This window comes from Saccostrea cucullata, unplaced genomic scaffold (assembly GCF_032062105.1).
Source record: "Saccostrea cucullata isolate Sc308-1 unplaced genomic scaffold, CSIRO_AGI_Scuc_v1 ctg2355, whole genome shotgun sequence".
NCBI classification, from domain to species: domain Eukaryota; kingdom Metazoa; phylum Mollusca; class Bivalvia; order Ostreida; family Ostreidae; genus Saccostrea; species Saccostrea cuccullata.
In genome coordinates, this window is record NW_026928590.1 from 205,520 (window position 1) to 228,218 (window position 22,699).

The 22,699-nt window shown below is 33.1% G+C and overlaps 3 protein-coding genes across 3 annotated transcripts in view; all 3 read left to right on the forward strand.

Annotated features, from left to right (window-relative positions):
• The first annotated feature begins 1,813 nt into the window (after nucleotides 1-1,813).
• Nucleotides 1,814-2,959, forward strand: LOC134278093 (uncharacterized). Its single transcript, XM_062760422.1, has one exon. It carries the CDS (start codon nucleotides 1,814-1,816, stop codon nucleotides 2,957-2,959), a length of 1,146 nt encoding a protein of 381 aa, XP_062616406.1.
• An 11,475-nt stretch (nucleotides 2,960-14,434) lies between these two features.
• Nucleotides 14,435-21,905, forward strand: LOC134278094 (ryncolin-1-like). Its single transcript, XM_062760423.1, has 7 exons — nucleotides 14,435-14,638; nucleotides 16,742-16,810; nucleotides 18,618-18,724; nucleotides 19,021-19,158; nucleotides 20,818-20,957; nucleotides 21,523-21,619; nucleotides 21,721-21,905. Exons 3-7 carry the CDS (start codon nucleotides 18,649-18,651, stop codon nucleotides 21,903-21,905), a joined length of 636 nt encoding a protein of 211 aa, XP_062616407.1. The 5' UTR covers nucleotides 14,435-14,638; nucleotides 16,742-16,810; nucleotides 18,618-18,648.
• LOC134278084 (tripartite motif-containing protein 2-like) overlaps nucleotides 19,902-22,699 on the forward strand; it is an 88,212-nt gene continuing 85,414 nt past the window's right edge. Inside the window, exon 1 of the mRNA XM_062760404.1 lies at nucleotides 19,902-19,937. The gene's annotated coding sequence lies outside the window, so the exon portion shown is untranslated. The remainder of the gene's footprint in view (nucleotides 19,938-22,699) is intronic.

Here is a 22,699-nt window from a genome sequence, read left to right on the forward strand (position 1 = left end):
GGGGACCATGAAATTCACAATTTTTGTTCCCCTTCACCCATAGATGCTATATGCCAAATTTGGTTGAAATTGGTTCAGTGGTTTCAGAGAAGAAGCTGAAAATGTTTAAATGTTAACGCACGACGCACGACGCACAACGCACGACGGACGACGGACGACGACGGACAAAAACGGATAGCAATAGGTCACCTGAGTTTACTCAGGTGACCTAATAAGGCTTTAGATCCGCTCACATACTTGCTTTACTTATATCTAACAGCATCCCATAGAGGGTCACGTCAGAAATCAAATTCGTAACAGCTCTAGACTTATACGCTTATGTTGCTAGATGTTACATGTAGTGTAGCGAGTAAGCAAACAGATATAACATCTAATTTGAATAAGATTGACTCAGGCTTTGCTGTTTTTCAAGAAGAATGGTTTTCTATGTAATCCTATTTAAAACTAAGTTCCCCCATCCTGGCATTACTCTACCAACAAGGGTCATGGCTTGACAAAAATCTTAATCTACACTATGTCAGGAGGCTTTCACATAAGTTTCATCTTGAGAGGAAGTTTTTAAATTGACCCTATCAACTTTTTTTTCATCATTATCTCTTAATGGAAGAGGACGTGGCCCTTCGTTTGAATGAATTTAAACCCCCCTTTACCAAAGGATACACTAGTTGCAACTGGACCATAGGAAGATGAAATTTAAAGAATTTTATAAAAAGAACAACAAAGACAACGACGAACAACAGACAATTTTTTTCAGAAAAATCACATGAGCCTCTGGCTCGGGTGAGCTAAAACTCAAATATCATGAATGTAATCAATTTACCAATTTTCCATTTGCTCTTGCAGTTTTAAAGTTATTTTTATGTTATAAAATATATTTCTTAAAAGTACATAATAGAGCTAATACTTTTCTAATGCTTTAAAATTATAAAATGTGATGCTAAATTCTCATAACGTTTTACATTTCAGCATTTTGAAAAGCAGGGTATTTAAATCTCCGTCTAGACAAGGAAGTTTAAACATCCGACAGGTAAATAACACAGGTATGTCGCGTGATCAGACAACAGAAATAAACATAGGTGTCCACCATTACTGAACTGTCAGGTAAAAAATTACTGAAACATTAATTAGTCTGAAATCATTTAAGTTTAGTAGGTTTTCACCATGGAGAACAAAATTCATGAATTTCCTAAGTCCATCTTAGATGCAAGATGGATGTCTTCATTTAACTTTTGTAAATATTCCTACTAAGAATGTAAAGTTTTTACTTTCAGATTGATAGATACCTTTAAAATTAATCATGGACCCCCGTACCAGTGCCCAGGACGTGATGCGATGTGACCTCTGTGAAATTGCTGTGGTACAGATGCATTGTGATACGTGTCATGTCAAACTATGTACATTTTGTGTAGGAAAACATATGATATCTGATGAATCCAAGGATCACATAGTCGTCAAATTTCAGTCCAGGAAATCTACTCCCCTCTACGCTGGATGTACATTTCATAGCAAGGAACAATGTGAAATGTACTGTAATCAATGCGATATTCCAGTCTGCAATACCTGCATAGCATCTGATCAACATCTTGGTCATAAGTTTTTCAAAATTGTACATATTTTAAAATAGAAAGAAAATTATGCAAGGTTTAACTGAATTAAATGAAACAATTTATCCAACCTACCAGGACATTGCCTCTGATGTACAAAACAAAATACGTCAGTAAAAAAAGGAGTATGGAGGTCTCTCATCGGCCATAACAAAACATCGAGAGAAATTGACAAAATTGTCAAGAAACTAAAAACTGAAGTTGATGAGATGAAGACCACACAGTTACAAACTCTACAGAAACATCTGGATGAAATAAACAAGACAATGTCTGGCATCAAGGATGAAATCAATGCAGGAAACAAAGCTACTGAAAGTGATAACTTATCAAATATTTTTAGCATAAATTCTAAAGTAGATTTATACAGAAGTCTTCCACACAAAATTATGCCATTTTTACCCAAATTCAAGCCGGGAAAAAACCAAGGAGAAAAACTCAGTAAAGTATTTGGAAGTTTATCGTCAGGTTCTCTTACTTCAGACAAACATGGCTACGGCATGAAGACAACAAAGAAATCACCAGAAGCTGGATCCTCTCCTCCAGTCAAAGAGCTGCTTGATGAAACAGAAATTGCCGCCACCATAGACACTGGGTATGGAGTACTTTACAGTGTGGCCTGTCTGAGTGATGAAAAAATCTGGACAAGTGGCTATGATAAAACCATGAACCTCTTCAGCATCAATCAGGGATCAGTACTAAAGTCAATCAGAACTAAGTCAGGGAGATGGCCATATGACATAGCAGTGACAAAAAGTGGTAATCTACTATATACTGATTACAATGATAGAACTGTGAACATTGTGAAGAATGAGAAGATAGAGGAGGTGATCAGAATACAGAACTGGAGACCTTGGGGTCTCTGTAGTACCTCCTCTGATGACCTCCTGGTTATTATATACAGTGATGATAACAAACAGTCAAAAGTTGTCCATTACTCAGGCTCCACAGAGAAAAAAATCATTCAGTTTGATGACATAGGCAATTTTTCTAGTCCTTATTACAGATACATAACTGAGAACAGGAACCTGGATATCTGTGTGTCTGACAGTAGAGCTAAAGCAGTAGTAGTGGTCAATCAGGCCGGGAAACTGAGATTCAGGTACACTGGACATAGTCCTGCTCCAAAGAACAAACCATTCAGTCAACGAGGAATTTCCACAGACAGTCATAGTCACATCCTTTCAGCTGATGAATACAATGACTGTGTCCACATCATAGACCAAGTTGGACAGTTCCTCCATTACATAGTCTGTGGACTGAGTGATCCCTGGGGACTTTGTACAGATACAAATGACAATCTGTTTGATGCTCAGTATGGAAACAGACAGATGAAAAAATTGAAATATCTGCAATAAATAGATCAATGTGTTTTAGGCTCTATATAAATAATAGAGATACCCTTTCTTACTGATATACCAGTATGCTGCACAATGCACAAAAGAGAATCGTATATTTTTTCATCAATCTTATAAATTTTAATCATGTATATCTTAAGGGAATTGTAAACCGTATTTGTAGAAGTAAAAATGCTGCATGCAAAAATTGTTTTGATTAATTATTAGAATTTTTAAAAAATATTATTACACTGTATTATTAAAATGAGTACTGTACACAGGTATATTTTCAATACAGTCTATCAAAATGTACTGTAAATTATAAACTCGGTAAAGCGTTAGCAAAACACCTGCTGGGCCTTAATGATCCCTGAGTCGGTGAGTTTTGTAAGGATTTCTAATAGTATGTGAGGCAAATTTTTATTTCCATTATCGATGAAATTTTATAGACTGTTGCACTTGGTCAGCTTAGAAATTCACACAAACCGTCATGTAGTAACATTTTTTGTTTCAACCTGTTGAATGGATAAATATGTAATACAATAAATAGCAGTTCTTTAATCTCGGACAGTTTGTTGATAATAATGCAATTCTCATTATTATTTAACAGTCATGTTTTTAAGTAAATAACTCACACATTGACGGGCTAAATCATGACATTGTTTCGCCAACCTGGAGTCCGTGCATTTCAAACAGGATATCACTATATGAATAATAAAGTAAAAAAAACAACACAGACAGAATGTACAATTCCGAAACATACACTCCCAACACCATTTGTCTGGAGATATCAAAAAGTTCACATTAATTTTACATTTACACCTGTTATTTAACTGGAAGAATCAAAACAAATCGTCTAACCGATCTGCAAAGCTCAGTATCTGGACAACTGCAATAATTAGGATCTTGGTTCAGATTTTTGTATTTAAGTTTCACATTCCAAACTTTTCCATCACTTCCTGGGTTTGATTCCGAAATTTGTGCCAGTTTCCATTGACCATGCACATTATATGAATCTAGAACAAATACAATGTCACCATTTTGAATGTTTCTCCTTTCATAAAGCCACTTCTGTCTTATGATAACGGTATGCCAGAAATCTCGTGTCCATCTTTTCCAAAATGTATCCACCACACGCTGAACAAATTTCCATCTTATTCTGGGGACCCTGCAATCATCCCAGTCTCCTACAGGGACTCTGGTGCTTGCCTTACTTAACAATATATCGTTAGGACAAAGATATGTATCTTCAATATGGTCGCAATTCTTAGTACCAATGGGATGTTCATTAAAAACTAAAAGTAAAAATATTTACAACTTTTTGCAATTCTTTCCCGACAGCAATTAGTTAAGGACCTGCATCGGAAATCAATTTTCTGGGATATCCCCTTGGATATCCCCTGATGGAAACAAAACGTTGCAGTACCATAAGGAAACTGATCATATCAATTCATTCTGCTACATCAATATATAGTGCTCTTGAAACTAAGCAATTAAACAAGACACCATAACTTTTCCCATGGGTCCTCTTCTTAATTGCGTCCTTGATTACGAGAGGTCCAAACAAATCAACAGCACACATATAGAAGGGAGGGATCAGTTTAAGTCTTGTCTCTGGCACTGGACCCATCTGACTTTGCATTATTTGAATTTTCTTCTACATATTACACACCTTTGATATTTGGGAACGGATAATTGCGGAATCAGGAAATTGAATTACTCTCTGAAATGTAAAAGTCATACTTTCCACAATTGTTTCTCTTGTTCTAGCTGACATCACAGCACAGCACCGCAAAGGTCAAGCCTTGAAATGGAAAGTTGCTCCATTGGCGCAATCCAATTTTTTGCAAAAATTAATCTGACTTCATAAGTGTCTCAAGCAGTCTCCAATCTTACGTACACACACGCTCCAAAAGCAAGATTGCTGCCATCAGAAAAAAAACCACCAAGACTGGATTTCCAAAGACAGTAGGTAGGCTCGGATTTGCGTACCTAATTTTACCAACACTCGTAGCGAACACCTCTGCCACCTAACGTTATAATGCCGCAATGAATTCGGACAACTTGTATTCGTCTTCCTTGAATATGCTTCATTGTTTGCGTAATTAAGTTTCCAACGGAAGACCTTATTGTTTTCGTTCTGTTTCTTTTTCCCTCTTCTTCTTATTATTATTAAGGTCTTCCGTCTCCAACGGAAGACCTTATTGTTTTCGTTCGGTTTCTTTTTCCCTATTATTATTATTAGGGTCTTCCGTCTCCAGCGGAAGACCCTTCTATTATTCTATTGTTTCTTTTTCACTTTTATTATTATTTTTTTCTTTACACATTTTTGTGCAGACGATTTCTCAGAGATGCTTGAGTCGATTGACTTGAAATTTTCAGGAATGATGTATCATGAACTAAACCTTATTCATATTTTTTATTTTTCTAAAAAATCACTTCCGGTTGGAAGTTATCGCCCTTTAATCGAATTTTAGTGACCATTTTGTCCGGACAAAAACTCAAAAACGAAAAAAAGCTAGAATGCTGTCATTTTCAGGACTAAGAGACAACATATTGTAGTTTTGCACCTATACTTTCAAATTTTCCAGAAGTGCTTAGTATGGAAGCTCGGTAGGGGTCGAAATCTAGGACACGAAACATGACTGATTTTTTGAGACATTTTGTATTATATCTTTTAAAGTATAATTATTTGGTTAAAACAATTATTTGGTTAAAACGTACTGAACAAAATTTGTGCAGAATGACAAGATCTTTAATATGACATCAAGAAAAAAGTGCTGACTCATCACATTAGGGGCCAAGAGGGGCCAAAAGTCTTTTTTCGATAACTCTTAAACAATCAATATTTTGTTAAACATTACAGAAGCAAAAATGTTAATCTCAACAATTTACAACTACATATTATAAATTTAATATCGTATGTTACATAATTAGGGGCCACAAGGGGCAAGAATGCTAAATCTTTGACGCTTTATATCTCAAAAGTGGGAAATATTTTGATAAGTGATATTGAACAAAATATGTTCAAAATCATGTTTCAAAAAATATGCAACCTTTAATTTATCGCTATACGTCCCCTTTAAGGAGTTAAAGGGTTGGCCCCTAATTATTTCTTTTGCAAATAACTCGAAAACGAAAAAGAATATTTGAATAATAGTTGAATGAAAAGTGTTCAAAATACTGAGAGCTTTAAGATGAGATCAAGAAAAAGGGGCTGGGCACTCAAATTAAGGGCCGAGAGGGGCCAAAACTCTTTAATTAATAACTCTTTGGCAGTCAATATTTTATTATACATTACTGAAGCAAAAATGTTTATCTCAACAATCTAAAACTGTATATTATGTTTTGAATGTCGTATGGTGTATAATAAGGGGCCATAAGGGGCCAAAATGCTAAATCTGTGATGCTCTATATCTCAAAAGTGGGAAATAGTTTGATAAGTAATATTGAATAAAAGATGTTCAAAATAATGTTCTGAACAATATGCAACCTTTCATTTTTCAAGGTTGAAGGTTTGGCCCCTAAATATTTCTTTTTCAAATAACTCGAAATCGGAAGATAATCTCTGAATAGTTGTTGATCAAAAAGTGTTCAAAAACATGAGATCATTAAGATAAAATCCAGAAAAAGGGGCTGGGTACTCAAATTAGGGGCCGAGAGGGGCCAGAAGTCTTTAATCGATAACTCTTTATCAGTAAATATTTTGTTATACAATACTGAAGCAAAAATGTTTGATGGAATTCTAAAATATTCTTTTCGTTTTTGATGGAATTGTTAGTTATGTTAAGTAATATTAGTGTGTTATATGAAATGTTTTGTTTAGTATTTGAAGTGCCGTAAAATGTCTCCTTAATATGTATATATATGAAAATGGGACTTAAGTGTGTGTTGAGATGTGCCGTGAAAGTGGTATGAGAAGTGTTGTATAGAGGTTATATATATGTTGGAAAAAGTGCCGCGTAGTAATACACTGTTCTTATTGGTCAGTTGTTGTCATGGTAATGATGACGTCACTTCTGGTGCGGGAGAATTTGAATCTAGTAAATGTGATATATTCGGTGTCTGTGTTTAGTGTGTTGTAGATTGATTGTTTGTATGTTTGAGTTGAATTTGTTGGTATTGATTGTTATATGATTTTAGAAAGTGTTTTGCTGTTTCAGAAATGTCGTGAGAGCTTTTAGATGATATGAAGAAAAAAGGGCTGATCCCTAATATAAGGGTGCATGAGGGGCCAAAAGTCGAATTTTTAAGTCTTCATGTTCAATGTCTGTTTACAGATTATGGAGGCAAAATCGTTCTTCTTCACAATGTTTATCATTATTTTAGAATGAAATTCTCAATCAAAATCTTATCTTATCAAGAATCGGACGGAAGACCCACTCGTTGCTCGCAACGAGATCGTATCTAGTTAAGGTCTTCCGTCTTCAGCGGAAGACCTTATTGTTTTTCTTAGGTTTCTTTTCCACTATTTTTATTATTATTGTTTTTTTTTCTTACCGATTTTGTACGCGCGATTTCTCGAGAACAGCTCGATCGATTTTCATGAAACTTTCAGGTCTGATAAAACATCAAAAAATCTAGATATATATTTTTTTTATATTGATGACGTCACTTCCGGTTCGGAGTTTTCTGCGATTTAGTGATTTTTAGAGGGTCAATTTGTCCGGCAGTTTTCTCAAAAAGTACTTAACACAGAAACTTGAAATTTTCAGTGATGCTAGAGCAACTTTTGGAGAAGTGCACTAAGTATATCACAACTACCGGAAGTACGAAGCGCCGACGTTCGCTATGGTCCGAAAATTGTCCTATCAAGAATTTCAAAATTTTAAGCACCTTTTCAACGATAACTTTTTACCTAGAAATATTTTGTTAAGGCATGTAGAACAAAAAAGGTGTAGAATTTCAAGATCTTTCAAATGAGATCTCGAAAAAAGGGCTGGCCCCTTAAATCAGGGGCCTGGAAGGGCCGAAAGTTTTTCCTTTATATCTCAAAAAGTATTGCGAATTTGTGATACGTCAAAGAAGCAAAGTTGTTCAAAATGTCAAGCTTAATCTATTGAAGTCGTCAAAATACGTCCGGCGTCGTCACTTCCGGTCAAACCGGAAGTAGTCGGAAAACGAGTATTTTTCCCGTTTTTGACAAGTTTTTCGGTAACATATGTCTCTGGGAGCATTAAATTTAATTTTCCGTCCGTCGTCGTCACTTCCGGTCAAACCGGAAGTAACAGAAAATGGCTTATTTTTGCAATAATTAACATGGATTTAGAGGAATCAAACCATTTTTGGACGTTATTTCTCATTTTTGTTAAAAATAAAAGCCACTTCCGGTCAAACATGACGGAAGACCTACTCGTTGCTTTGCAACGAGCTTTGCTCTAGTTTTTATTATTATTCTTACCGATTTTGTGCACGCGAGTTCTCGGAAACGGCTCAATGGATTTTTACGAAACTTTCAGATCTAGTAGATATTGATCTGAACCTTATTGGAAACTTTTTATACTGAGATCGTCACTTCCGGTCGTGAGATATGGACGTTTTTCCGATTTTCAGAGGGTCTCCTTGTCCTGGTAACTCCTCCTAAATGACTTGAGATATTGAGTTGAGATTTTCAGTGTAGATAGAGGATGAATTGTATAAGTGCCATTTTGAGACTATATCTATCCAGTGCAAAAGGCACTAAAGCTCACCTGGGTTTAAAAAATGGCTAAAAATATCTCACACAATTTGACACATTTTGTTTCATATCTTCATACATGTTCAAAATTTGATATATTATATTGAAGAGAAAATGTGCAAAATCACAAGACCTTTACTTTAAACATATTTTATTGAATATAATTCAATCAGGATTGGGCAACAGGCAATGCCTATATAAGCCCTCTCCTTTCTTTTGATATCAAGAAAATGGGACTGACCCCTCGAATTAGGGGCTCAGAGGGGCCAAAACCCTTTTATCTATAACTCTCTAATGATCAATATTTTGTTATACATTACTGAAGCAAAAGTATTTATATTAACAATTTGCAACAATAAATGATACAATTTTGATCATGTGTTACGTAATTAGGGGTCACAAGGGGCCAGAATGTCAAATCTTTGACGCTTTATATTTCAAAAAGGGGGAACATTTTGATAAGCAATATTGAACAAAAGATGGTCAGAATAATGTTCTAAACAATATGCATACTTTGAATTTTTGCTAAACGGCCCCATTAAGGACAAGTAGTAGTGGCCCCTAAATATTTCCATTTAGCATATCTCCACAAAGAAAAGAAATCTCTGAATAAGTGTTGAACAAAACATCTTTAAAATCACAAGACCTTTCATTTGATATCAAGAAAATCGGGCTGGCCCCTTAAATTAAGGGCTCAGAGGGGCCAAGAGTCTTTTATCTATAACTCTCTAATGATCAATATTTTGTTATACATTACTAAAGCAAAAGTACTAATCTTAACGATTTGCAACAATATATGATACAATTTTGATCATATGTTACGTAATTAGGGGTCACAAGGGACCATAATGTCAAATCTTTGACGCTTTATATTTCAAAAAGGGGGAACATTTTGATAAGCAATATTGAACAAAAGATGGTCAGAATAATGTTCTAAACAATATGCATACTTTGAATTTTTGCAAAACGGCCCATTAAGGACTAGTGGTAGTGGCCCCTAAATATTTCCATTTAGCATATCTGAACAACCAAAAGAAATCTCTGAATAAGTGTTGAACAAAAAATCTTTAAAATCACAAGACCTTTCATTTGATATCAAGAAAATTGGGCTGGCCCCTTAAATTAAGGGCTCAGAGGGGCCAAGAGTCTTTTATCTATAACTCTCTAATGATCAATATTTTGTTATACATTACTGAAGCAAGAGTATTAATCTTAACGATTTGCAACAATATATGATACAATTTTGATCATATGTTACGTAATTAGGGGTCACAAGGGACCAGAATGTCAAATCTTTGACGCTTTATATCTCGAAAAGGAGGAATATTTTGATAAGCAATATTGAACAAAAGATGGTCAGAATAATGTTCTAAACAATATGCATACTTTGAATTTTTGCAAAACGGCCCCATTTAGGACTTGTGGGAGTGGCCCCTAAATATTTCCATTTAGCATATCTGAACAACCAAAAGAAATCTCTGAATAAGTGCTGAACAAAAAATCTTCAAAATCACAAGACCTTTCATTTGATATCAAGAAAATGGGGCTGACCCCTCAAATTAAGGGCTCAGAGGGGCCAAAAGTCTTTTATCTTTAACTCTCTAATGATCAATAATTTGTTATACATTACTGAAGCAAAAGTATTTATCTTAACAATTTGCAACAACATATGATAAAATTTTGATCATATGCTACGTAATTAGGGGTCCTAAGGGGCCAGAATATAAAATCTTTGACGCTTTATATCTCGAAAAGGGGGAATATTTTGATAAGCAATATTGAACAAAAGATGGTTAGAATAATGTTCTAAACAATATGCATACTTTGAGTTTTTGCTAAACGGCCCCATTAAGGACTAGAAGTAGTGGCCCCTAAATATTTCCATTTAGCATATCTCCACAACGAAAAGAAATCTCTGAATAACTGTTGAACAAAAAATCTTCAAAATCACAAGACCTTTCATTTAATATTAAGAAAATAGGGCTGACCCCTTAAATTAAGGGCTCAGAAGGGGCCAAGAGTCTTTTATCTATAACTCTCTAATGATCAATATTTTGTTATATATTACTGAAGCAAAAGTATTTATCTTAACGATTTGCAACAATATACGATACAATTTTTATATCGTGTTACGTAATAAGTGGTTACAAGGAGCCAAAAATATATATTTTTTCTGCTTTACGTCTCGAAAAGAGGGAGTATTTTTATAAGCCATATTGAACAAAAGATGTTCAGAATATCGTGATAAAAAACAGAAACTTTAAAATTAATGAAGGAAAACTTATTGTCATTCCCTTTAAACGAATATCTCAGGCAAAATCACATCTCATCTTATCGAAAAATTCAACGGAAGACCTACTCGTTGCTCGCAACGAGATCTCATCTAGTTGAATTAACGTTCGTTATAGAGATAATCATTTAAGAAAGTAGAATAAATTTACAGGAATAAATCAACATAGAAGTAAGAGCAAAATGAAGAAGGATAAAAGTCAAAATGAAATGTAATAAAGACGAATATGAAAACAATAAAGTGAATAACTGCAGGATACATAGACTTTTGGCGGTAATTCCCCTTCCATAACTCTAGACTATGTTACGAGCATTTCATCGCTCTGTCTGGTCCGACGAAGGACAATCCATTACCATCTATTTTTCATCACAAATCAAGACTACAAACGTATGTATTTTTTTTTATTTATCAGAATTGGGTAAATAAAATCATGGACGTTCATACCAGTTTAAAGTAAAGGTGTAACGATTCGATTAAAGCATGAAAAGCAGCGTACCATGATGTATGGTGATTCAATGTGGTTGTATCATGATACGTATTGTGATATTAATGTTATGTTCCCTGTGGTATTAAGTATAAACTGAATTTCTATGTTTGTAATCATCAGATTATTATGTGAAGGGTAGGAATTGTAGATTTTTTTCATAAACTTGATAAAGTTTACAGTACAAATTTATGTAACATTGAATTGAATAAGCTCTGAAAACATGTACAGTAGATAAACATCAGAAGTAAATAAAGATTATCAGTTTTATCAGGTTAAAGTAAAAGAACTTCATAAATTGCCCTTGTGTTATTTATCGTGATACACAGGTGTACAATTTTGTACATATACAATGATATGGTGCAATATTTTGTGTATCACCACAAACTGGTATATAAAAGTCGACTTTCACATTTACCAAAGTTATTCCCATTTGCCGGGTCAATCCGGGGTCAACCGGCGTAAGACGCTGTTTTCCCTCTATAACCTTACCAACTTTATGGGTCAGTATCCTAAAAATAAAATCTATATGAATATTCTCATTTAGTTTTTCATGTTGCGTCATACAATGGCTATACATGACTGTACAGATCGAAATTGTCATATAACGTTTGAATTTTAAACATATTAACAGGTAACTTGCAAAGGACAAAGAGGAAAAATGAGCGTTACGCCGACAACGGGGGATAAGTCTTAGGAATGTGAAATTCATCTATTATATTGTTACACATAGTATATACATATTTCCTTGAGGCTGAGAAAAAATCATTATAACTAGTAATCTATTGAATGATGTACACCATATTGGAGTTTTATGAAGAGACTTACTTTTACAATTGACGACTGACTTTTACAATTTTAACATAGACAAAATGTAAAAGTCAGCTGTCAAATGTAGAAGTAAGTCTCTTCATAAAACTCCATTTATATGGATACTTATACTACACATAAGGCCTTTATTTTAAGTTTGACAAAACAACGGAGGTTTTAAAAGAAATAAATGACAATCAACAAGAAAATACAGTGAGATCAGATTCAGAGAATTCAGAGTCCGATTCTGTTGAAATCCCTAGTTTTACTGTTGACGCTAACAAATCTGTGTTGGACACATCCGTATTAATGCACGATTACTGTGGATTGATAGAACATCAACCTTCTCTCATCATTGAACTGGTGTTCAACAGAAAGATAATTTTGTATTCAGACAATTCGAAAGTTACCTTGACTCATATGGGAGTAATACGATCTCTTAAAAAAAATTATGTGACAAAAGTATTAAGTACAACGTTACCGTTTTTAACAGTTGAAGACTTGAAACAAGATATTTCATTTCATACTGATTTGCCAAACAAAGAGGCTTTGTATTTATTATTCCAACATTTGTAAGTCTATCATAAATGAAAAGTTCCTGATACTGGAGGAAGACCCCCAAAAAATGAGAGATATTGGTGAGTTTTTAATGATTTTAATGCGTTTAAGGTTCAGACTCTTAATTCAAGATTTGGCTAAAAGATTTAATATATCTGTGTCAACCTGCAGTAAAATTTTTAATGATTGGTTAGATTTGATGTATGAACATCTAGACTTTTTATTTGCTTGGCCAACACGGAATATTATCAAAGAAGACATGCCTGACAGTTTTAAACGAAGGAACCCAAATTGTCGTGTTATTATTGACTGCACCGAGATCTACACAGAAACACCTCAGTCACTCTCCAACAAAGGAAGAATGTATTCAGACTACAAGTCACACATGACATGGAAAGTGCTCATTGGAATTAGCCCTAGTGGAGTAATTACACATGTCTCCGATTTATGGACTGGAAGTACATCTGACAATCAAATCACACAGTTGTCAACATTAATTGAAAATGTGAATCTGGGGATGCAATATTGGGTGACAAAGGGTTTTTCATTGCTGACCTATGCACTCCAAATGGAATTGATCTCATTATCCCCCTTTAAAAGAAACATGATAGGCTAACTCAATCTGAAGTGGAAAAAACCAGAAGAATAGCAAATTTAAGAATACATATGGAAAGAGCAATGGAGCGAATAAAAAACTTCAAAATTATTCAAGGTGTAGTTCCAATATCACTTCATGACAAAGTGTCCAAAATAGTGTTTGTTGTGTGTGCTCTCTGTAATCTCATGCCCCCACTTATTCAGTCATAGTATAATTTACAATGTAAATCATATAAAAAATGTATCTTTAATAATAAGCATCAAGTACTTCATTGTGCAACATACTGCATATGTAGAGGAAAACTTGTTATTAAGTAGTTATACCATTTAATAAAGAGCAAAAAACTACGTACGTCTTTACATTTAATATTTATACTCAGTATGTCGATCATGAGCAAGTAAGAAATCAAGTGTTCCAAAGGTCATAGCAATGATGAGCCAGAATGACTTCATTCATTTGCACTGCCATTACTTACGTCAGTAAATCTTTTGAAATTCTACATTTAAAAGATTCAGAAATCTCTCATTTCATGTTGTCTGTTATTAAAGTTACTGTGTGAATCAAGTTTTTAAATGAATCATGTCCTTGTATCTGACTATCATTGCAATGATCTTTGGTCTTGTGTAAAATTTATTACTAGATTATGAGGTATTGTATGTACCTACATTTAGAAAAATAAGATATAGTACTCCGTTATAAATTTATTGATCAGATACAAAATATGTTGAATATGATACAAGAGGACATGTACACATATTCTAAATGCACAGTTATGTCATACCTGATTAGAGAGCTTTAATTACATATGTCAGTACTCAGTAAAATTTTAATGTAAGACCCTTTTTTAATTATGTCTGAAAAAGCTTGGGTAACACCGCAGAACAATAAAAAGAATTCAGTTTTGGAAGCATTTCATTTTCCCAAAGTTCCTCATCATATAATTTTTTTTTCAAATTCGAGACCTTTATTTGTCCATATAATAAGTGACACCAGTTTCTTTGACTGATGGTCATTGAACCTGATAAAAATATGCATGATTTCTCTTCAACTGTAAAAATTTCCATTTTCATCTAAGATACAAAAAATATTGTCATTTAAAGCCGCTTCTTTGGGATGCACATCTTTAAAGCTTTATTAACCTCAATAACACCATGGTCAGGCTTGCAGTGAGGACAGTACACTAGTTTATCGGGACTGTCACCTAAATGAGGTAGCGATTCCTTGACAACTAGTCCAGTCTCCTGGAATGTAAGTGGTGGATGTATCTCCCTCACCTTGAGCAGGTAGCAGTCAATAGCAACTTTTTCATGCTCTCTCCCCCATACAATTGCTTTGTTTGAAAAAGATGGACAGTATCCAAGAATATACTTAAGTAAATTGTCAGGTAAAGTCTCTGGTTTTCTCCGTGCAATTTTACCATAGTCTGAGGCAGTTATTCTCCCATGCCTGGCTTCTCTCCACGTTGGGTTTATGTGTTGACCTATCGTCATTTTATTGATAATTTCACACTCTTCTGCTGAAACCTGAAGCGAACCAAAATATTGCACAAATTGTTGTTTACATTCATCAGAAAAAAGATCAACATTGTCAAGGTAAGAGAAGGTTTTATGGTGAAGTTCAGGTATTGATTCTGCAGCGGGGGGAGGGGGGTAATGTTTCAATACCTGTAGTTGAAAAGTTTTTTAGCCAACCTGCCATTGGATTTATTTTTGTCAGATTTTCTTTAAAAACTTGAACAGATGGTAAGGTTAGGTCTGGATTTTTCTCACTTACACTATATGAACATGATTTGTTTTCCCCGTCGTCTTTGTTTTGCTGAAATCATTGTCCTGCGCTTTTTTTTTTTTTGAAAGATTTCTGCTACGTGGTTTGATCCACTCGCATGCTTTTGAAGTCGGGGCAATTTTACCAGTGTGTTTTTTTTACTGTTATGTCAACAATCCCATACAATAATGCTGCTACGCATAGTTGCAAGCACCCCCTTTTCTAGAAGTGAAAAAGAAAGTATTAGTCTTTTTTTTATATAATTATAATCATTAAAACAACTAAGTGCTAGTACAGGTAGGATGTTGAATTTTATAACTGATGCAAAATGAGAGGAAAAAGACACCTGGGTACTGATTCTTTTTCTCAAACAGTTCTCATTTAATGTACGAAAACTTTTTATGCACATGTAGGCCTACCTGTTATGAACACATTTTTACCTGCATGTCAAGCATACTTAAATATTGTGCATTAGGAAATGTTACAAAGAGGCTGAAAGAGCAGTTTCAAAAAATCACAGGTCTAGTTTTGGTTTTTCAGTAAATCACCGGACCAAAAAAGACCCTAAGTAGCTCTAGCTTATTACATTTGTAATTTTCATGATTATATTATATAACTTACTTACCCAGAAACACAGTTACATTCTGCTGTGTGGACTCTACCAGTGACTTTAGACAAGCACACCCAAGTCCTGTACGCAGGTTTTTTACTTTTGTCTTTAGTTGGAATTGACGGTAAGCAGTCACATTTTATATTACAATGTGAAGAGTCTTTTGTAACTAGATTAATTTCAATGTTCTGTACATGACCTTGATTATAAAATATTTTGGCTTTAAGTTGTCGCCTTGCTGATTGTTGGTGTAAATCAAACTTAAGGTACGTTTACTTAATACCAAGTAATTGTAAATTTCGTTTTCCGTAACGTCTGGGAAATACTCGCAGTTCGACACCCAGCCTTCTGTTATCTTTGACGTTAGTGGTATTCTTTCCCTAAGCAGTGTGATTATTTTATCCTGTACATGTAGATTTCCCGAATCGACGTCCTTATCAGGTCCACATCTAATCCTAAGTCATTTGCACCTTTAGCGCAATGAATAAGTTCAGGTTTGTTTCCAAAAGTTGGTTTTACACATTGTAAGAAAGTCAAATACTAGTAGTTGTTTCTTTGTCATTTTATCAAAAGCCTCCATTTTTAAACGATTTTGCAACGTCCTTGGCGCATGACGCTACAGCCTAAATCAGCAACTTTTACCTACCGGAAGTTAAAAAAACCACAAGACTAGAGAGTGCCTATGGGAAGGTAAGTAGGTTATCGAAAGAGGCTATATCTGATCTACCATCTTTCTCCGTAAATGGAAATTAACCGCATTAAATTGTACATCTTGGAATGAATCATCCAGTTTAGTTTCAGCAATAACTAGCATGTCAACAATGTTTTGATCGAGTAGACCTTTGATTGAACCGAATTTATAACGTAGGCTATTGATGATTTATTTGGATGTGTTTTCCTTACTTGAAACAGTTCTTCGAAAATGTCAACAGACTGTTGAAAAGCTTTGTCTCCTCTCCGAAGATGGTATGTCAAATTCATTACTTTTTCTCACCTTTCAACACCATTTCAGAGTACCGATGTATATAAAGACGCAAAATGGTTTTTTGGCAAAAATAGTCTGCAGATAACCATTGACAAGGTGAGGTTGTGAGCTCAATTCCTATGAAAAAAAAGTTTGGAAATTCATCACGTTTTATATTGAAGGTAATGTCTGTTTGATAGGTTTTGGATGAAAACAAATTGTATCTTTAGAAGATTTATATACAATGTAAAGTTCTGGGCGAAAGGACTCTTGATAGATAGCAGATTTTTGTAAAATATTAAAATTATTCAAGATCTCATTGGTGTACGGGAATACCTAATTTAAGACTTACAGGTAATTGAAGACCTAGAGAAGACCTACGGAAGACCTGCAAAAATGTAGGATATTATCAGCAAAACTGATGCGATATTCTGATTTAGCAAGTCCTAAATATATAAAATACCTAAACAAGTTTTATAAAATGAAGTTTTAAAGTTCATTTTTCAAGCTCGGTAAGAGGAACTATTTCTTTTCTCAGACAGCAAGAACGATAACTCGCGTAAATAACAAATCAGCTGTTCACTAAAACATATCAGATAATAAACCAAAATGAAATAATATTTAATGAAGGAAAAAATCATTGGAGATAATTTATATAAATACATCAAAGATGAAAAAATAAAAGGAAATATTTTATCAGATATAATTCCATTTTGTTAAAAAAAAATAATTATTTTACATTAAAATTTTTAACTTGACAAAGCAGAGACGCATACACTGTACATAATTTATATAACCATCATATGATCAAATAAAAAAATATTATACGTACATATACATGTATATACGTTATATTCAGTATGTTATGGTTGATATGTGTTTGAAATAGTTAGGTGTAAAATTTATTTCAGGTTTGAACTGCTGATCATCAATAAAAATTCATTGACAGAGATAGAATCGTTTGCGTTCTTCGTATTAATGATACCTGGAAATGTTATTCATAATACCTGGTAAAGTTTATAGGATTTGCATTTATTTAGTGGCTGAAAATTTTTTAATTGCAGTTAAAGAATATGAAGTAATTTATCAAAAACAAGGGGGGAAAAACAGAGATACAGTCACTTTCAAAATCCGTTTTATTTTTCCAAGTAAAAGCAAAATGATTTTTATTAAAAATATGCATGTGTTTTATTATTTTAAGGTCTCATTATATTCATCTTTCACTAATTCATTTTTCACATAACATGTATTAAATTCTAAGAAGAATTTTTAAGTGCAAAACGGGAATTTGACCAAGTGAGATAATTACTTAATTGCTATAGTCTGTCTCTACCATACTCAGTAAGTAGGTGAAAGGTGAACTTATAGTGAAAAAATAAGAGAATAAATACAAAGTTATTTACAATTTACTAACATTGAAAGACACAAAATTATAATAATTACAATTTTACCAGCTTGGATCAGCAGCAACCTTGGATCGTAACTTTGAACTTATAATTATCTGATGATCTTAACATCTTCTTGGCTTTTGTGAAGTGTTTCCATTTAAAAACAGAAGAATGAACTGATTATTTTCCTTGTTTCACAGTTTTAAAAAACATGTCTTCGTCTTTACTGGTATAAAATGGAAATGGTGCACCAAAATAGTATTTTTTTTCACAACGCCTACCTCTATCAATCTGTGCGAAAGTAAATCAATAGTTCCATTTTACTGACACGCATTATGGTATTTAAGTTCTATAATTACATATCATGGCTTTTTGTGATGTGTGGTACATTAACATGAAATATATAAATAAGGCCTCTATGTACTTTGTGGACGCAAAGAAGGTAAAATCTTATACATTATATGAAAACTGCTTCAATAATATTCTATACTTATTCCATGATATATATAAAATGTATCTTATAATATTTTTTTCAGCAAATTAGAATATACAATAAAAATCCTTTAAATGGATCTTCTGATTCCCTTACTTATTTTGCTGATGGGGAATGTGTATGGATTTTACCCACATCATTCAGTGAAAGGTAACTTTAATTCATTTTTGTCAGATCGAAAATTATATTAATATGTTTTATGTTTACTAAAGAATATGGAAATAAAGGACAAACAAGGTCAAAAGCATAGACCAAAACATTTACAAAATTTTGAATGTAAACGAGATTGAAGTTATTTCATAGAATTTTCATCAAACCCCAATAATAATGATAGAAATAAAAAATAATAATAAATAAATAGAATTAAAAAATATATATTTTTTAATTTCAATGTTAAAAAAGATACCCACTTGAAGGATCTTAATCTAAATGTTTTCCATTTCCAGACCAAATATCTAATTACTTGAAATCTGCTCCATGGGATCACGTAAAATCATTCGCCAAGATTAAAACACCGATATCAATGGATATAACATCCAATTATAAACTTCCTGCAGGAACAATTTTGAGTGGAATAAATGTAGGTATGTTGACAATCGCATATTCAGGTTCAAACCTCAGTGTCATTTCGATCTATGGGTTTTTCCAGTATTCTTCACATTGATAAAATTCTATACTTTAAGAACTTTTAAAGGTATGTATTGTATGAACTTCACGATAGCATTATAAATAAATGTTTTGTTATAGTAATTTGTCATTGTATTGAAAAATTCAATGTTGTTTTTATATTTTTGATATATTCAATTACAGCATACTATCTATTCATGATATATTTCTAGTGTCAGGAATTCTTTACACAATTGCTTTGGAAAATATACTTCAATTCATAATTAACAGATCTCACATATGTGTTGAATATCAATATGTACTTGCTTTTCTCATAGAGAAGTAACAATTTAACAAAAGCTTTCAAAATAGTTAGATAAGGATTCCGATGACACCTCAAATGCACTTGTTACAAATTGTTTAGCATAGAGTAGCTTTATCAAATTGGTTGAGGGATAAGAAAAAACAATTAAGATTTGCAATTTCTCCGAAAGACATCGCCGCAGTCAGCCCACAGATATTGAATGTAAGATATAGAGATAATGAACAGTATTCAATCTCGAAGTCCATAAAACAATACAAAATAGGAGCAGAGCAAACACGGACCTCCGAAACATCAGAGGTAGGATCAGGTGCCATGGAGGAGTGAGCATCCCCTGCCGACCGGTCACACCCGCCGTGTGCTCAATGTCGTGATCGTGAAATTACGGAAAAAATCCGTCGTCAATTCAGTGTATAAATAATGAACTAACAATTAGTATGAAAAACGTCAGTCAGCATTTGACTCAATGAATGAAATATGCCAGGGGTCAAATGGCAACGTCTTGTCACAGGACCCCTGGCTTGCGATGATGGGCAAACGATAATGGCTTAACTTCTTGGTCACTGCGTACATGCGGGTCAATACATAATGATAATGTTGACCGTACGTGCGTGTAATATTTTTTATTCGAATATTCATTTAAAATATAAATATAAGTATTCACTTACTAGTGACATGGTAGAAAATGCACTGGGAAATAAAACCGGTTGGTACAAGATCAGATTTACTAAGAAGCCCTTTGATTTGATCACGTGACCAACCAAGTTCGTTTCCCTGAAATCTTTTTCACTACCAGTTATGTTATTTATTTCTTAAATTTTATATTTGAAAATTGAAATTTCAAGGTACTTTTTCAACGAAAATAATGAAAATCGATTACAAATTACTGAATAATGTTTGATTACAAATAATTCCAATTACTTTTAAAAATGTAAATAATTACACTGAATTACATTAACTTTTTACAAGTACCTCATTCCTGGCCCAAAAACCATAAACTGAGAACACACTTAAGTCAAAATTAAAAATCAATATAACTTTTGAAATAATTTCGATAATTAAGAAAAATTCAACATATATTAAAATTGAAGTATTTTGCTCAGTTGCAAACTTTTCTAATGGAAGATATTAAAAATTGAAATTTGACTTAATAAGTCTATTCTCAGTTCATGGTTTCGGGGCCTCAGGTTCGATGGGATAAAAAACCAAGTCCTATTCTATCTATAGTTCAATTATAGGTTTTGAGTATTTATCATTTTTCCGTTTTTATTCTAAAGTCAAATATGTTTAAAATTCTGTTATTTAATGGTTTCAGTGACCGGGAAAAACTGTGCTGATATTTTGGGCAGGAAACCGTCTACCAAAAGAAAGGACGGAATATATACCGTTTATCCTGACAACAAAAATCCAGTCCGGGTTTACTGTGACATGACCACCGATGGAGGGGGCTGGACGGTAATGATACTTAGTCACTTGTAACTTTACTCACTAGTACATTTCAACAGAGATAAATGCCTGCCAAAATGAAGATGGTTTTAAAATAAAAAAATTTTAAAGTCAGATTTCATTGGAGAAAAGGAAATAATGGAAATGTCGTACATCAGGTGTCATAAGTTTCCTGTTTAATTTAGTCAATAAAATAGCCATACAAGTTTAAGTCAATTCGGTACAAGAAAGAGTCATACATACAAGTAGTAAGAAATACTGACGTTCGTTTTGAAGAACTAGCTTTTTTTCTCTTGAAAATAAAGAAACTTAACATCAAATTTCAAGTTAAGATATTATCAGAATTGTTCAATGACTTTTTTGAAAACTCATTTATCATTATCTGACGAACTGAGAAGAAAACATGGAAGAAGACAAGGGTGAACTATTTTCCTTTTTTTCAAAATAGAAAAGGTTATGAAAGCTTTTCTGAGATATCGATTAATGTATTAAAAAGAAATAAGATTTACAAAACATGACAAAGAGTTGATTTAAACATTCGGAATAATCAAAAAATTCTTTTATTGAATGACAGGTTATTCAAAATAGATATGATGGTTCAACCAATTTTTATCGCAATTGGAATGAATACAAGAAAGATTTTGGTAACCTTTTAAAGGAATTATGGCTTGGTAAGTGAAATTGTCCTTCGAATTAAAAAAATAAAAATGAAAGCATTTTCAATCAAATTTAAACTGATACTTGTGTATTTAGATAGATTTTTTATGTACAGGGAACGACAATATTCATGCTCTTACTAAAAATGGTGACCAAGAGCTCCGAATAGAAATGTCAAAATTTTCAGGATCAAAGGTTTTCGCAAAGTACTCCCAATTTTCTATTGGTGATGAATCAAAAAAGTACAAACTGTCGATCAGTGGATACAGTGGGAACGCTGGTAATTACAATTCATATTAATATAATTATTAGGCAAAATGTTTTATTACAATCCAAGAAAGTAATAGGTCCTGCAACTTTTGAAATAAAAAAAATAATTATAACAAAACAAAACAAAAAAAAATTGATAAAATTGTACTGAATTCCCCCCCCCCCCCCCTTTCAAATGTACTTCAATTAATAAACACAAAAATCAATCTAATCAAAAACTGACTTAAGAATACGTTAAGATAAGTTATATTGATAAAAAACATATCTAGAGTTTTCCATGGTCTGCTCAATTTTACATTTGGTGTTTAAAGTATTTTGTTTTAAAATAATTAATATACTTACTAATATCTGTCTAGTAGGAAAGGTTTTGTCAAGAACGAAACATTTCCAAAATAGCCAATATATAGTTCTTTTAAATTTATAACCTTATATTACTCGAAGTTGTGCAGTCTACATAGAATATTAAAGTTTTAAAATTATTAACATTTTTATTAATTTACAAGGTGATTACATAATTGCTAAACACAACTTGAATGGAATGGGTTTCACAACCAAGGACAAGGATAACGACAATAATGGTAGTTACAATTGTGCAAAGAAATACAAGCATGGTGCTTGGTGGTACAACACTTGTGCTTACTCTGACCTAAATGGACAATACACACACAAACAAATAAGCTCCAAGTACCATTTACATTGGGGAACGTCACGAGAAAACATGAAAACATCCAGGATGATGATAAGAACAAAATCCTGAATTAATAAAACCAGTGATGCCACAGAATACTTTCTTAAGTTTTCTTTTCATCTTCAAATCATTTTCT

Bases quoted from the DNA above. Each gene is read 5' to 3' on its own strand.
- LOC134278093 (XM_062760422.1), top strand. From the start codon at position 1,814: ATGAAGACCACACAGTTACAAACTCTACAGAAACATCTGGATGAAATA.
- LOC134278094 (XM_062760423.1), top strand. From the start codon at position 18,649: ATGGATCTTCTGATTCCCTTACTTATTTTGCTGATGGGGAATGTGTAT. The intron at 19,159-20,817 runs GTATGTTGACAA...TAATGGTTTCAG, and splicing joins TTTGAGTGGAATAAATGTAG to TGACCGGGAAAAACTGTGCT. The intron at 20,958-21,522 runs GTAATGATACTT...ATTGAATGACAG, and splicing joins CCGATGGAGGGGGCTGGACG to GTTATTCAAAATAGATATGA.